The 16,086-nt window shown below is 44.3% G+C and overlaps 1 protein-coding gene across 2 annotated transcripts in view; it reads left to right on the forward strand.

Annotated features, from left to right (window-relative positions):
• LOC141105945 (solute carrier family 2, facilitated glucose transporter member 9-like) overlaps positions 1–16,086 on the forward strand; it is a 106,118-nt gene that overhangs the window by 40,628 nt on the left and 49,404 nt on the right. For both annotated transcript variants that reach the window (XM_073596179.1, XM_073596180.1), the window contains one exon: positions 13,540–13,727. In XM_073596179.1, the coding sequence (XP_073452280.1) occupies positions 13,540–13,727 (188 nt within the window). The remainder of the gene's footprint in view (positions 1–13,539; positions 13,728–16,086) is intronic.

A 16,086-nucleotide genomic window follows, 5' to 3' on the forward strand; every position in this document is an offset into this window, starting at 1 on the left:
CGTACGATCCTCTGCCACAGGATGTAGTAGTTTTCAATTAACTTTAAGCCATCCCGGCAGTACTTGTGCGGTAGAGTAGTTTAGGATGCGCCCTCCAATTGAGTCACCAGGCCCTTCTTAAGACCAGCCTTGCATGGTCCCTTCCAAGATGGGTCCTCCCCTGGATCTTCCCGATTGTCCGGCTTCTTCCCGCAGGACAGACAGCACAGGACCATCCCAGCAATAGCAGGCCCCAGACAGGCTTCTGGGTCCACCCGCTCGGCTGCCGCAACGCAACCCTCCAGGCCGGAGGGCCGCGAAGTAGGACTCACTTACACATGCCTCTAGGCCAGGAGGGCCACGAGGTAAAACTCCCAGAAACATGGTGTCTGTCCCATAAATACCCTCTCCCAGAATGCAACTCGGAGGACCACCTCCGCCGAGTTATCTCCGGGACAGAAGAGCACTCAAAAACTTCAGCTTGTTGCTTTTCCAACACCGACCCATGGTGACAACGACACCCACAGGCACAATGTGGAACTGCACGCAACACAGCCAAGCTGGAACAGAGGCTAGTCTAACATTAGATTGAATCTAACTAGGTACAGAACAGATGACCCACTAAATTTACCTATAAGTGGTAGATTGAAAAAAATCTACCTGTGCTACAAATGTATTTGGCATCTCTATGTAATCTTTAATGTGTACAGTTCATAGATTGAGAAACTGAGGAAAACTGCTGAAATTTGGAGATCTAGATTCTGGAATTAACTTTTATGTCCATGTCATCTTTCTAAAATGTACCTTTTTGTACACTGGTTAGCTAAAAATGACAAGCCAAGAAAAGCAATTGTTTTTGGTCTAGAATCAGATGTGCCACTTGATTTGCATTGCACAAACTTGTGTGAAGTTACATTATAGAGTGTATGTACAGAAAAGGCAGACCATACCTAGCTTTGAAGTTGATAAGCTGAATGGTACGGTGGTGTTTTATTTCTGAGCTTTTAAAGTTGAGCTCCAGCAAAAGCTTTTTTTTTAGATTTGGCTAGAGTTGGGGAAACTGGAACCCATTTCTGGTTGGCAACATACTGTCTTTTAAAAATTAAGGAGATATTTTACTGATGTGGACACAAACTGTAGTCTGCCTGGCTGAAGCAACTTTCTGGATTTGTTGTTTTTTTTTTCCCTCACAAATTTGCAGTCTTTAACATCCAGTTACATCCTTAAGGCTAACTTCCTATTTGGGGAGCTTTTGAAATGCAATCTGGTGTCAAGCCTTCAGGAGTCCAGCTACCTCTTAAAAAATGAGACGCGTGCACTGCAACCCTGTAAGCATTTGGCTCGCGGTTGTAGCATAGCTCCATGGACTTGAATGGGAGAGTTTTGACAGGTAGTGCTGCCTGTCAACTTGATAAGTACATTTTTAACCCCCCCAGGCTGTATGACCGCTTTTAGGTGGGTGGTAAATTGCCCACTCTTACCACCCTCTGGCTGCCTATGAAAGAAACCAGAGTTTTCACGAGGTTTGGATAACTCCTTGTTAGGCTACATTCAGATGGTGGAATATCTGCTTATTTAGTTTACTTCATTATATTTTTTGTACTTGATGATCAGAAATAATAAAACACTTTCTATGGTTTATTTAGAAGACTAAATGGGAAGAAATAGGATGTTCATTGTTGCTGTTTACATAAACTTTAAGGGAAACCTTTCCTGAGGCCTTGTTCACACAAGGCTTCGGGTATTCTAACAGAAGTATGTACAGCGAGTTTTTGGAAGCTTTCAGCAACAGCACCACTGTCCCGTACAATGACCAAACTTTTCCAGATGTCGCAGAACATGTTCACTTTAGGTATTTAGTCTACTCAGCTAATCTCAGATTTCATCTGTGTGAAGAGCCATTAGATTTCCTGCTTGACAATAAAGAAGCTTTCACCTTACAACCTGGACATTGGCTGTCTTGTCCTCCTGACAGGACGTGTTCTAGTGCTACAGACCGACTCATGCTCTTAGGAAGATGGATGGGTGATGTCCCTCACAGTCTTGTCTGTCACTTTCATTGCTTCCCTCCGGTTACCAAAGATACCTGTGAATCTCTTTTCTCTCACTCGTCTTTCTGACTGCTTGTTGAATTGCCCAGCGCACACAAAAGCAATGATCATTTGATACAGAGACAACACTGTTGGCTATTATAATGACTCATAATCACCCGGCTGGAAGTATGAGACAAAATGAATGGGAGGGGTTACATGCGCTTCTCATTCTGCCAGTAATAGCTGAAGCGTGTCGCAAAATCAGTTTTATCTTTATTTTTCCATGTACGAAATGCACAGTATTGCATGCTTTTTCTATACTGATTTTATAATATAAATTGTGTCTATTGTTCACTGAGCTATAATAATTAGCATTCTTTCCCTTTTTTTATCTTAATTTGGTATTAAACAGAGAGTATAAGTAAAATGGGCAAACATAACAAACAAGGCATTTTATGTAAAAGAGTTATAAAACCATTTGCAAAATTGTATGAAAAAGAGAACACCTAAAAATGTGCAATTTGAGACTATATTACTATGCAGCATGCTGTTCTACATAACAAGCTATTTTAGCTTTTAAGGAGGCCTTCCAATGGCAGTTGGCACTATCCATGCATTACAGTGCTATAGTAACTATGTTTTTTCTGTATATTTTCATTCAAACTGTAATAACTATGTGATGTTTGCATAAAGGTTTATCTCTTCTTGATGCCACATCAACATGCTTGATGTGTGCTCTAGGATAGCTTGAGCCTGAAGTAACATACTGTTAAAGAAATTCTGTAATATATATATATCTAGGCTGTTATTGCTGACCTGTGCTTTGAAAAATGCTAGTTGACTGGCCATCTTGCTGAGCTTCAGTGTCCTGAAAGTATGCAGACATGGAGTTTAGACTTTTATGGAAGTATATTTTTTCCTGGTCAGTATTGCGGGTGCTGGGTGAAGATCCCTGGCCCACTGTCACATCTAGGAGGGAGATCAGGAAGAGGCTGCAGTAGCAGGAACATATGCCAACCTAAAAATGGGTGGAACATGCTCCCAAGGATGAACTTGTCCTGTAAACTTAATATATTGATTACACAATCATTTTTGTATATGGACAACTTGGGATAGTGTTATGACTTTTTGTAGGCTTGTAAGTGGGGCCCGGGCTGCCTCTCGTGTTGCCATAGCATTCAGCTGGATCACCTTACAAATTGTACCAACTTCCAGGGAAAAAATTTTCCCCAGTTGTCTTCCAGGACAGCACTTGAGAGATGGAGTCCCTCCCATTGACCCAGGAAACACATTGCCAAAACAGTTCAAAAGGCGGTCCCTCAGGTCCCTGGCCAGTCATTTGTGTTTCCTCCTTCGGAGGAACATGTTGCCAGGAACCAGGTCAGAAGGACGCTATCTCTCAGGGGCTGCCTGAGGGGAGCGGAGCTGCACAGGGGGACCGGGTCCTATCCAGCAGCTCCAGACTAGTCCTACCTCCTTTTTTTTTTTCTGGGCTCGGGTACCGTCCGGCTGACAGGAGCAGACCCGTTGCCCCCCTCTTTCCGGTGCCGAGGTGGCCAGTGGCAGGTTGATGCTTGTTCCCCCCAGGAGCTGTGTAGATGGTTTCTTCCATCTCAGCTCCGCGCTGTAAGGGCGGTGGGGGTCGGAGACGCCGAGCATCATTTCCGGCGGAACCGCGTCATCGCTGTGTGCCGAAACTTCCGGTTCCAGGTCTCTGAAGGCACAAAGAGGAGGGGAAAAGCCCACGCTGGGCCTACAAATCCCGACCAGCGTCCAGCCATACCGGACTAGCGGCAGGATCCGGAGCTCGAGAGGGGGACCATGGAGGCTAATCCCCAGGACACTCCGGTGGATGCAGGCACCAGCCAAACAGGTAGGCTGCTGGGCAAGCCCTTACTGTGTTTATTCTGGGGTTTTTGTTGTAAGGCTGGGATTTGTAGTACCCCATGGTGGTGGTTATCTCACAGTTCTGGGTTTATGCAGCAGTGGTGGCAGCACGGGTGTTTCTAATAAAAGTTAGAGGGATTTTGATGCTAAAGATCGTGTATTCTTTATTGCAGGCTAAGGAGACCCCAAGGGAAGACAAGTCAGGCCGCAAAAAGTGCCCTAATTGTGGAAATAAGTTGTCCTCAGGCTCTAACAAAGCCCTATGCAAGCAGTGTATTGCAGGCTTACTTAAAACAGAGGCAGACTCTCCCTTGGCGAAATTCCTTGGCTCCTTTAAGGATGAGACGGCATCAACCTTTAAATCTCTCCACAAGTTAATCGCAGATGTAGGCACGTCTGCTTCCACCAGTAAAGCAGCTGCGATTCCCTCCTCACCATGCCTTACAACACCCAGTTCTGGGGAGCCCTGTACAGTCAGGGAGTATAGCCCCGTGTTAGTTAGCCCTGAATCCTCTGACGCAGACTCAGATCAAGATGAGGATCAGGCTGTAGCTAACAAAGCAGCAAAATACAAGCTGTCTCTGGAGGATGTAGACGAGCTGTTGAGCGCTATTTATGATACGCTGGAAATTGATGAGGAAGAAACTAAATTGACCAGACATGATAAAATGTATGAGGCTCTGGGGAAAAAGAAAGCTAAGGTATTCCCTATACATAATGTGCTTTCTGACCTTGTCCGCAAGGAGTGGGCCGAGCCAGATAAAAAGGTCTTCTTCCCAAATTCCCTTAAAAGGAGATTCTCCTTTGATGAGAGCCCAGAGGCGGTCTGGAATAAAAATCCTAAACTAGACGCCCCTCTGTCCAAAGTCTCAAAACAGTCTGACCTTGCTTTTGAGGATATGGGTCATTTAAAGGACCCAATGGACAGGAAAACAGACATAGTCTTAAAGAGGGCCTGGGATGCTTCTATGGCAGGTTTAAAACCAGCTCTGGCCACTTCTTGTGTTGCCAGGAATCTGGAGTTCTGGTTATCTCAACTAGAAGAACATCTAAAGGCAGGTACGCCTAGGAGGGAGCTCTTGAAAACCTTCCCTATGCTTTTTAAGGCGACAATTTTCATCTCTGACGCTTCCACTGATGCCATAAAATTTTACGGCTAAAACAGCGGCGCTTTCTGTCGCAGCCAGGAGGTCAGTCTAGATGAAAACTTGGGGGGGAGACACGGCGTCTAAAACACGCCTGTGCAGTGTCCCCTTTACAGGAGACTTAGTCTTCGGGCCTGAACTAGATACCACCTTGGAAAGAACGGCGGATAAAAAGAAAACCTTTCCCATTAAAAAGAAAAATTTTCAAAGAAAATGTTTTCGTCCCTCAAAGGAACCCTCCAAGTCAGAGAAGGAGTTCAAACCCAAAAAGCATTGGACAGGACAAAAAGGGAAAGGGGGCATACTTTTTAACCGCCCCAATTCAAACCCTAAACCCCAGTGACATCAGGGTTTCGGTGGGAGGAAGGTTAGTGAATTTTCTCCCACAGTGGGAAAAGATAACCTCAAACGAGTTTGTCTTGAACATTATAAAAAGAGGGTATGCGCTGGAGTTTCACAGCGATCCACCCTCAAAGTTTCTTGTGACAAAGCTTCCAAGACACTCAGAAAAGGCCAAGGCCTTACCTCTGTTAATAGGGGAAATGGTGGATCAAGAGGTATTGACACCAGTCCCTATTCAGGAACAGGGGGACGGTTTTTACTCGCACATTTTCGTGGTAAAAAAGCCATCCGGGAAGCTCAGACTAATCATGAACCTCCGACCTCTGAACCGCTCCATCCCATACAAAAAATTCCAGATGGAGTCCATCTACTCTATAAGGAATCTTCTCCAAAAAGAGGTGTTCATGGCTACCCTGGATTTAAGGGACGCCTATCTGCATATCCCAATAAGGAAGGAATGCCAGAAATTTCTTCGGATGGCGATCCAGATAGACACCAAAATGTATCATTTCCAGTGCAGAGCACTTCCTTTCGGACTGTTGTCCTCCCCGAGAATCTTTACCAAGGTTCTCGGGGAGGCATTAGTTCCGTTAAGACTACAGTCAGTCATGATTATTCCATATCTAGATGACTTACTCCTCCGTGCCCATTCGGAGAAGCAACTTCGTCGGGACCTAGAGTTGATACAGCTCAGCCTGAGGCAGTTGGGGTGGATAGTCAGTCTGGAAAAGTCCAAGACTACCCCAACACAGGTAATTTTGTACTTGGGGTACAAGATCCTGTCAGTAGAGCAGAGGATAGTCCTGCCGGAAGAGAAGATAGTGAATCTGCGCCAGAGAATGTCTTTTCTTCAAAGCAGCGCCAAGTGTACAGTGAGGGGGAGGTGATGTTGGTCTTAGGACTAATGACAGCAGCCATTCCAGCTGTACAATGGGCCAGGTTCCACCAATGAGACCTTCAGAGGTTTCTGTTGGAACAATTAAAGACAGGGATCTGGAAGAAGAGATTTCAATCCCCACCAGAGTAAAGCGCTCCCTCTGGTGGTGGAAAGAGTCAGAGAAGTTGAACAAAGGGGTTCTCTGGATCTCTCCTGTCACATCCATACTAACTACGGATGCGAGCAGCTGGGGCTGGGGAGCCCACCTCAACTCATACTGGGCACAAGGCAGGTGGACGGCAGAGGAGAAGCTCCTCTCGTCCAATTGGAAGGAGCTAACAGCTGTCCTCAGGGCTCTCTTATTCTTTCAGAATACAATACAAGGTCATCATCTACAGGTCCGTTCAGACAATATGACGGCTGTAGCTTATATAAACAAGCAAGGGGGCACCAGAAGTCATCGACTAATGCTGGTGGCCAGTCGCATGTTTCAATGGGCAGAATCCAATCTGGCATCCATCTCTGCAGTTCACCTGAAAGGGGAGCTCAACAACACTGCCGATTTCTTGAGTCGACAACGAGTGTCGAATCAAGAATGGTCTCTACACCCGGAAGTGTTCAACTACATAGCAGCTGACTGGGGAAAACCAGTAGTGGACCTGTTTGCAAACAAGGAGAATGCAAAAGTTCCAAATTTTTGCTCGCTACACCAAGGAGATCAGCCCTGGGCAGTAGACTCCTTACAGTCCCCATGGACCTTCAGCTTAGCGTATGCGCTTCCTCCGCTTCGCCTCATCCCGAGGGTTTTAGCAAAGTTTCTAGTGGAGGAAACGTGTTTAATCTTAGTGGCACCATTTTGGCCCAAGAGACCATGGTTCACAACGTTGCTACTGTTGACAGACCAACCTCCTCTGAGGCTTCCCTGCAGACCAGACCTCCTGTCGCAGGGACCTCTCTTTCATCCACAAGTATCCATGCCGAACCTCTCAGCGTGGTTACTGAGGAGGAAATATTGAGGAGCAAGGGCCTGACAGAGTGATTCAGACCCTGCTACAGAGTAGAAAACCTGTCACTCAGGCCATTTACAGGAAGGTCTGGAGAAAATTTAACAGCTGGTTGAACAGCCGAGGTGAAGTAAACATGGATACAGCAAATATCCTACAGTTTCTCCAGGAGGGGATAGACAAAGGGCTTACTCCTAGTACTATTAAGGTCCAGATAGCGGCCTTAAGTGTGTACTTAGAGAAAAGGTTGCAAGAGGATCCTTTCATTGCTAGGTTCTGTAAAGCAATCTCCAGACGCAAACAAGTTAGAGTTAACATCGCCCCATCCTGGGATCTATCAATCGTTCTTAAGGCATTTTTGGGGTCACCTTTTGAACCCATCTCAGAGGCCTCTCTAAGACTGGTCACTTTCAAGACAGTACTACTTGTGGCAATCACTTCAGCACGCAGAGTTAGTGAAATCCAAGCTCTATCTGTCAGAGAGCCATTCCTCCAAATTCTAGAAGACAGAGTCATCCTAAAAACAGACCCTGGGTTCTTACCAAAGGTGGCATCTAATTTCCATAGGTCACAAGATATTGTCCTCCCTTCTTTCTGTCAGAAGGCTTCAAACTAGAAAGAAAAGCGTTTTCATTTATTAGATGTGAGGAGGTGTATCTTAGGGTAACCAATCCATTCAGAATCTCAGATTCACTTTTTGTTCTTTTTTCCGGACAACGTAAGGGGCAAAAAGCTTCTAAAGTCACCATAGCTAGGTGGATTAGGCTAGCTATAGCAGAGGGCTATAAGACAGTAAACAAAGATCCTCCTGGGGGTATTAAAGCCCACTCCACAAGGGCATTATCAGCATCCTAGGCAGAAAGAGCTGGTGCCACACCGGAGCAAATATGTAAAGCAGCCACGTGGTCAAGCTTTTCCACCTTTACAAGGCATTATCGACTAGACTTAATGTCCAGTCAGGATCAGGCTTTTGGGAGAAAAGTTCTCCAAGCCGTGGTCCCCCCCTAATCTGGTGAGTACTTGGGGATCCTCTCAAGGGCTGTCCTGGAAGACAACTGGGGAAAACTGGAGTTAGACTTACCGGTAACTCCTTTTCCAGTGGTCTTCCAGGACAGCACGATCCCACCCTTTTTTGATTATGTGAATGTACTAACATTATTACCTGTTTATGGTTATGTTTTTGCAGTTCCATCCTTCGGTTCTTGGTAAATGACTGGCCAGGGACCTGAAGGACCGCCTTTTGAACTGTTTTGGCAATGTGTTTCCTGGGTCGATGGGAGGGACTCCATCTCTCAAGGGCTGTCCTGGAAGACCACTGGAAAAGGAGTTACCGGTAAGTCTAACTCCAGTTTTTGTTATCCCAAATTATACTCCCCTGTGTGAGGATGGTGGCTGGAGACCAGGCCCCTCCACTCTCCTTCTGACACTGCCTGTTCAACCCTCAACCAGATTTACACAGACTATGTCTACTATGATCTTCCCAGGTTTGGCTGTGGATCCCTTTGCAAACATTCACACTGAGATCAATAACCTCTTTATTGTATAAAGTTGAGTGACGACATAACAGTTCCAACTTCATTAATCCACAGCTGTTCTCCACAACAATAGAGGTAGTATTTAACTGTCCGACTAGGAGATGCTTGCTCCTCACTTAGCTTTGACTGGAGTGATTAGACTGCACCTTCTCTCTACTGTTTTCCATATTTTCCTCCTCTCTGAAGGGGGGAACCAAGGAGGAAACTCCTTTCTGCCTTTTCCTCAGCTCCGAAGTAGTGGAGCTTTACCTTATCTCCCCAGGAGTTAAGAAACGGGAACTTCCAGGGAGCCCTGCTCTCCCCCCAATGAAGGGGGAGAGCAGGAGCACAGCAGACTTGGTTTTTCTTCCTTGCTCTCTTCAAGCTTCCCCCAGCTCCCCCTCTTCCTCTAGACCAGGGATATGCAATTAGCGGACCTCTAGCTGTTGCAGAACTACAAGTCCCATGAGGCATAGCAAGACTCTGACAGCCACAAGCATGACACCCAAAGGCAGAGGCATGATGGGACTTGTAGTTTTGCAACAGCTGGAGGTCCGCTAATTGCATATCCCTGCTCTAGACTGTATAGGGACTCCCACAATTCACCTATGTAGGCGGAGTTAGCTTTAAAGGGGCCTATCCTGCCCTCTACCTGCCTACAGGCTTATCCGGGCATTTGGCTTGCCTGTAAAACATTAAGAGCTGAAAGATATTCTGTGCTTGTGTAAGCACATCTGTTAAGAATGGGGCATCCCAAGTATGAGCCAGAAATGGGTCTAATAGGCTGATGGGTTGTTTTTCAATGTATAATCAACCTAAAGCATTGCTGAGAAAGTAACCGAAAACCTAGTTTAACATGTAACCGCATTGGGCTACCTTACACTAAAATAAACCGTAAAATATACACTCACTGCCACCGCCACTTTATCAGGAACACCTGTTCAGTTGCTTGGTAATACAAATTGCTAATCTGTCAGTCACATGGCAGCAACTCAATGCATTTAGGCATCTAGATGTGGTGAAGACGACTTGCTTAAGTTCAAACCGAGCATCAGCATGGGGAAGAAAAGGGGGATTTAAGTGACTTCGAACGTGGCATGGCTGTTGGGGCCATACGGGCTGGTCTGCGTATTTCAAAAACTGCTGATCTATTGGGATTTTCAGGCACAACTATCTCTAGGGTTTACAGAGAATGGTCAAAAGAGAGAAAATATCCAGTGAGTGGCTGTTGTGTGGACTTGTATGCCCTGTTGATGTCAGAGGGGAATGGGCAGACTGGATCTGATAGAAAGGCATCCGTAAACCAAATAACCACTTTTTACAATCAAGGTGTGCAGAAGACCATCTCTGAATAAACAACACATTGAACCTGGAAGCAGATGGGCTACAGCAACAAAAGACCACAATGGGTGCCACTCCTGTAAGATAAGAACAGGAAACTGAGGCTACAATTCACACAGGCTTACCAAAATTGGACAATGGAAGATTGGAAAAACATTGCCTGGTCTGATGAGTCTCGCTTTCAGCTGCGACATTCAGATGGTTGGGGCAGAATTTGATGTAAACAACATGAAAGCATGGATCCATCCTGCCTTGTATCAACGGTTCAGGCTGATAGTGGTGGTGTAATGGTGTGGAGCATATTTTCTTGGCACGTTTTGGGCCCCTTAGTACCAAAAGAGCATCATTTAAATGCCACGGCCTAACTGAGTTTTGTTGCTGACCATGTTCATCCCTTTATGACTACAGTGTACTCATCTTCTGATGGCTACTTCCAGCAGGATAATGTACCATGCCACAAAGCTTAAATCATCTTAAACTGGTTTCTTGAACATGACAATGAGGTCACTGTACTCCAATGGCCTCCACAGTCACCAGATCTCAATCCAATAGAGCACCTTTGGGATGCAGTGGAGCGGAAGATTCTCATCAACTGTGTGATTCTATCATGTCAATATGGTTCAAAATCTTTGAGGAATGTTTCCAACACCATGTTGAATCTATGCAAAGGAGAATTAAGGCCGTCCTGAAGGCCAAACAGGGTCCGACCCGGTACTAGCAAGGTGTACTTAATAAAGTAACTGGGTGTATAATCAATGCTTTTAAGTGTAAATATGCGCCAGGAGGACAGTGTGCAGTTTTGATAGCCCCCTGCTTGCTGTTCCAGTGGGAAATGTTGGACCACGTTCACAAGCTGCAGAAGAGTGGATGGGGTCCACTTGAAGGTGGTTCCTAAAGCTAGTAGAATTTTTTGTTTGAAAAATATATGTTTTGTGAATGTTCATTTTGATTTTATAATCCATAGCAGTTTTTAGCTGTAGGAAACATTTCGTAAAGCGGAGTTCTAGGCTAAAATCTAGATCTTGAACGTTGGATCAAGCACCCCACCTCATTTTTGGATATCTTTTATTTTGTACTTTTTTTTTTTTTTTCCTTTGTTCTGTCCAGGTAGACTTCCGTTTTATCTCGCCGTGGCAAGGTACATAATTCTGGCCCCTCCCTCCCCACTGCCTTCTGTCTGGGACCTATATGTGTCCCAGAAGAGGACTGGACCATTAAAAAAGCACAGCGTGACTCGCACATGCGCAGTAGGAGACCTGCAGTGAAGCCTAAAGGCTTCACACCGGTTTCCCTTAGTTGCAATGCGGGCGCCTGCACCCGAGCCGATGGAGGAATCAGCTTCAGGGGCCAAAATCGTGGGATCCCTGGACAGGTAAGTGTCCTTATATTAAAAGTCAGCAGCTACATTATTTAAGGCTGCCGAGTTTTTTAATTTTTTTTTTTTTTTTTTTTAGATGCTGGAATTCCGCTTTAAGCACTTTTGTGCAAAATTCAAAAATGTGTTTCACATTCAATAAATGTACTTTATAGATAACATCATTCAGGTGCATGGAGTATGTGTGCAAAGGGCTCAAAGGGGTATAAAACAGGTTAAGTTGTGACTATCTTTAGAGTCCATGATGAAAATGATGTTATGATTTATTCTTGTGAGTGTTTTTTAAGCCTATGGCAATAAAAACTATGTATTAATACTGCACTTAGGTAGCAGCCCCCCCCTCCCCCTTTCTTCTTAATAAATGTGCTGATGGCAATTTTCGTATGAATGCTCGTTCAAAAATCTACTATTGTGTGGCCAGTTTTACAAAACGAATAATTTTGTATGGAGAGTAGCATAGGATTGTTCTAAAACTCAGTTCCTACCTACAACTTGGCCAGTTGCAGTTTTTTTTTTTTTTCCTTTTGGTCACACCAAAATAAATGGAGGGAATGATCAAAGGCTTCAATTCAGTAGTGTAGACAACTGCAAGTAATACATTTGTAATTCACTAAATCTTCCTCAAAGCTGGCTCCTATAGAATGGGCATTACAAAATTGATTATCTGATAACTTTGTATGAAGGGTAAAATAGGGTTGTTCTTAATCTTCATTCCTACCACAAACTTGGCCAGTTGCAGTTTTTTTTTTCCCTTTTCTGTCACACTAAAAAAAAAAACGAGCAAATGATCAAAGGCCTGAATTCAGTAGTGCAGAGAACTGCAAGTAATCAGTTTGTAATTCCCTAAATCTGAGAACCATAATTAAGCTACTGCCCAAAATCACTGGCTGTCCATCAAAAAAATATTATATCACTATCTCTTCTGCTTCATGACTAATTCTTGTTATCCTAGTGTATGCATTGCACCCATAAATCTTATAGTAAAGAAAAAGGGGTATTTTCAAGGAAAACCATGAGGGCTTTCCTCCAAAGGTTCGAGTATTGAATATAATTGATGTGCAAGCTTCTAGTTGGCCAGGAGAAATCTACAACATGCAGAAATCTCCTCTCAGAAACATCCATTGGTCAGTAGTAGGCCACAGAAAGTCACCTGAAATTTTCTTTGTGAAACAAAGTGTTACCCTCTTCATCGCCTTCTAACTCATGCCAACTTGTTTCATGCGAGAACTAAGATTAGGACACAGTTACATAAATAAAAAACATTGATTTATTCCAAGGCTGGAAGGCATTACCTTACAATAACTGATTAAAGGATAAGTTCACCTTTTTGTAATGTGTTACACCCATATTCTGTGAATAATTACAGCAGAAGCAGCCAGCTGGTGGTAAGCGCGCGCCCCCTGTAGGCGGAAGTGCAGAATCGCATTCATATACGTAATTCTGCACAGGAGGGCTGTAGCAGTAAATCTGCTATGGGGCATTCGATAAGTGGTTAAAAGAGCAGTACGGTCTTGTTGTTGCACAGAACAGCCTGCTTTACAAATGTGCATAGTTCTCCGCTTGCTTTGGGACTCAAAACAAGCAGAGTACTTTTCAGATGAAGAAAGATGAAGAAAAAAAAGCTTGGAGGAGGGCCTGGTCACAGTTGAAGCAGTACAGCACTGTCTTTCCTCTCCCCTTCTAGACTGTAACCGGTCTTCAGTCACCCAAAAGTCCTTACCTGATGTCATCCTTTTACCCTCTCTCATCATTCTCTCCACACAAAGAATGAAATGGTAGGGTCACACTATGTGCTGGGGATTAAATAGGAGGTATAACTATTCACTATTTGTAGATAACAAGAAAGTTGTTTTCTCAGACAGAGGGAGTGGTAGAAAAAATGGGAATGACCATCAATGTTGAAACAAATACTCATGACACAAATCTAAGTGCTGCATTGCATTGGTTGTAAACTCACAAACTTGGTGGTTGTCTGAGACAAAAAAAATTAATAAATTGTAATCTAAAGCAATGCCCAATACTCATCAGGTCTGTCTACTTAGCTCTTAGGTGCTTTCGTGGAGAATATGATGTTCAAGACGTTATTGAGGAGATGCAGGAGGAGCAGCAATCTTTGTCCTCTGTGGAGGTGGTCTCTGTTGTCCAGCTACTGATGGACCGGACTTTGTTCTGGCAGACTCTGTCCGTCATCGTGCTCAATATGGGTATGCAGCTGTCTGGAATAGATGCTGTAAGTCATACATATATTTGCACAGCCAACACTAGTGTAAAAATGAACTGAAAACTAGTCGCCACAATTTAAATGGCTGAAGATTTAAAGAAAAACAAAATGCAAAAATTGTAGATGTACTCTGCAGGCTGCAGAACTAGATGTCTGATGACCTTATCCCAGGAGTAGTATGATGTCATCATGTCTCTGATATCCATATACAAGTGCTGCAGCGTCATCCCTGGAAATGTTTAAACCCAGAAATATCTTTGAACTTCTGTAATGTCTAAACATTTTGCCTTTAAAACGTTTGCTAGTTATTTTTAAATGTTACTACTTTGCTCTTCTTATACAGTATGGCTCACAATATAAAGTTTTGCAACAGTTTACAGAGCAAAGATAAATATAGACAATAAAGACAAAAAGAACATCTTGGAAAAGAAGAAAAGAGAAAACCTCTTCCAATTCAGACTGTCTTGAGAACATAATAATATCCAATAGGGTTCTCTGAAAGGGGGTATGGGAACATAGTTGCACAGAATATATGTCCAGAATCACTGGCATCCTATTGCATCAACCAATAATGAGAATATAGTTTTCTATAGACCCAAAAGGTCCAGAGGGCGCTAGTTACTTTCTAATGTCTGGGATTTTAAGTGTAAGTCAAGGCACTAGAAAAGACGCAGCACGTTAGTGAAACCACTGACATATCCACTTATAAAAGTAAATTGTGAAAGTGTCATAGGTTTTTCTTCTAAAATTGGGTCACATTATGTGGATAGCATGCACCTATTTTAAAAGTTGCAGTGTAAGAGTAAAGATTACTGCAGAGTAGAGATGGGCTCGGGTGTTTTCAAAATCCCACGTGCCCAATCCCGCCAAGAAGTCAACACTGCACAGCACTAATCACAGGCAGTGAGACATTTCCCGATATGTGCAGCTGCGAACCAGGAAATGTCTCGCTGCCTGTGATTAGTGCTGTGCAGTGTCGACTCCTTGGCGGGATTGGGCACGTGGGATTTTGAACACGCCCGAGCCCATCTCTACTGCAGAGGCTCAAGTTGGCAGCATATGATGTTGTCACATGACACTGGAATATTTGCTGCGCAAAACACTGTATAGCTATAACACACATATATAGGAGGAGGGGGTGGAGCGTTAGCACTACGTCTGGCGTGGTTAGACGCCCACTTCGCCGGCCATACAGGCTATAAAATGCACTCTTTCAGAGGCAATCAGCCTATGGAGGGACACAGAGCTGATGATCGCATATGAGTGTGGGACACAGGCATCTTCCCAGGCAGCATTTACTTAAGCACCAGACTGAGTATTGGTAGCAGCAATAGTTTGCTGAACTACATCACTCAGCAGTCAGTGCATTTTTTGTGGTACCTCTACTTTTGTAGTTTTGCACTATGGGTATAAGAGGTGCAAATACCCAGAGAAATAAAGGCTATAGGGGATCTCCTTCAGGCTCTGGTGACCCCCTTTCTGCAGCTCTTTCCCCCCCTGAAAGACCGGGGGAAGATGGCCAGGGTGAGCCGTTGGGGTCAGGGGCTGCTACTGCTTCGGGCATTTCAGCCCCTGTATAACATTACGCAGGGGTTTTTTTTTTTCCTCAACCATTAATGGTTTAGAGGAGAGACTTGTGACCTTGATAGCATCTTCACTCAGTGGAAGAAAACGCTCTAGGTCCCCATCTATCACCCAGGTCCCTCAAGCACAGGAACTCTGGGAAGGGTTAGAGGGATCCCCCTCAGAGGATCGAGATGAGACTAATGATTCTTCTGTGGAATCAAGTGGAGAAGGGCCCTCTTCAGCGTCTCAAAATGAGAGGATGTTAATCCTTGCTGGATTGGTTCGCTCCACATTCAAGTTACCCGTATCTGAGTCAGTTAAAGAACCCTCCTCTTGCTTGTGTTCACTGAGGCCTCCTCAAACTATACATGCTTTTCCTGTTCACAATTTACTGGAAAAACTTATCTATTCTGAGTGGGACCACCCAGACAGACATTTTTTTTCTTCCTAGAAAGTTTGCAACACTTTATCCTATGGAAGAAAAATTTACAAAAAATGTGGGGTATACCGACAGTGGATGCTGCTATTTCCTCTATAAATAAAAACCTGACTTGTCCTGTTGACAACGCTAAGATGCTTAGGGATCCAACTGATAAGAAATTGGAATCCCTGTTGAAAAACACCTTTTTCTTTGGCGAGTTTAGTAGCTCAACCTGCAGTAGCAGCAGTTGGAGTTTGTCAATACTTGAGAGACCATATTAAACAGGTCCTCAAAGTTTTACCTGAACAACAAGCCCAGGGGTTTGTCAACCTACCAGCGGCTTTGTGTTTTGCTGTTGATGCAATCAGGGATTCTATTATC

This window comes from Aquarana catesbeiana, linkage group LG08 (genome assembly GCF_042186555.1).
Source record: "Aquarana catesbeiana isolate 2022-GZ linkage group LG08, ASM4218655v1, whole genome shotgun sequence".
NCBI classification, from domain to species: domain Eukaryota; kingdom Metazoa; phylum Chordata; class Amphibia; order Anura; family Ranidae; genus Aquarana; species Aquarana catesbeiana.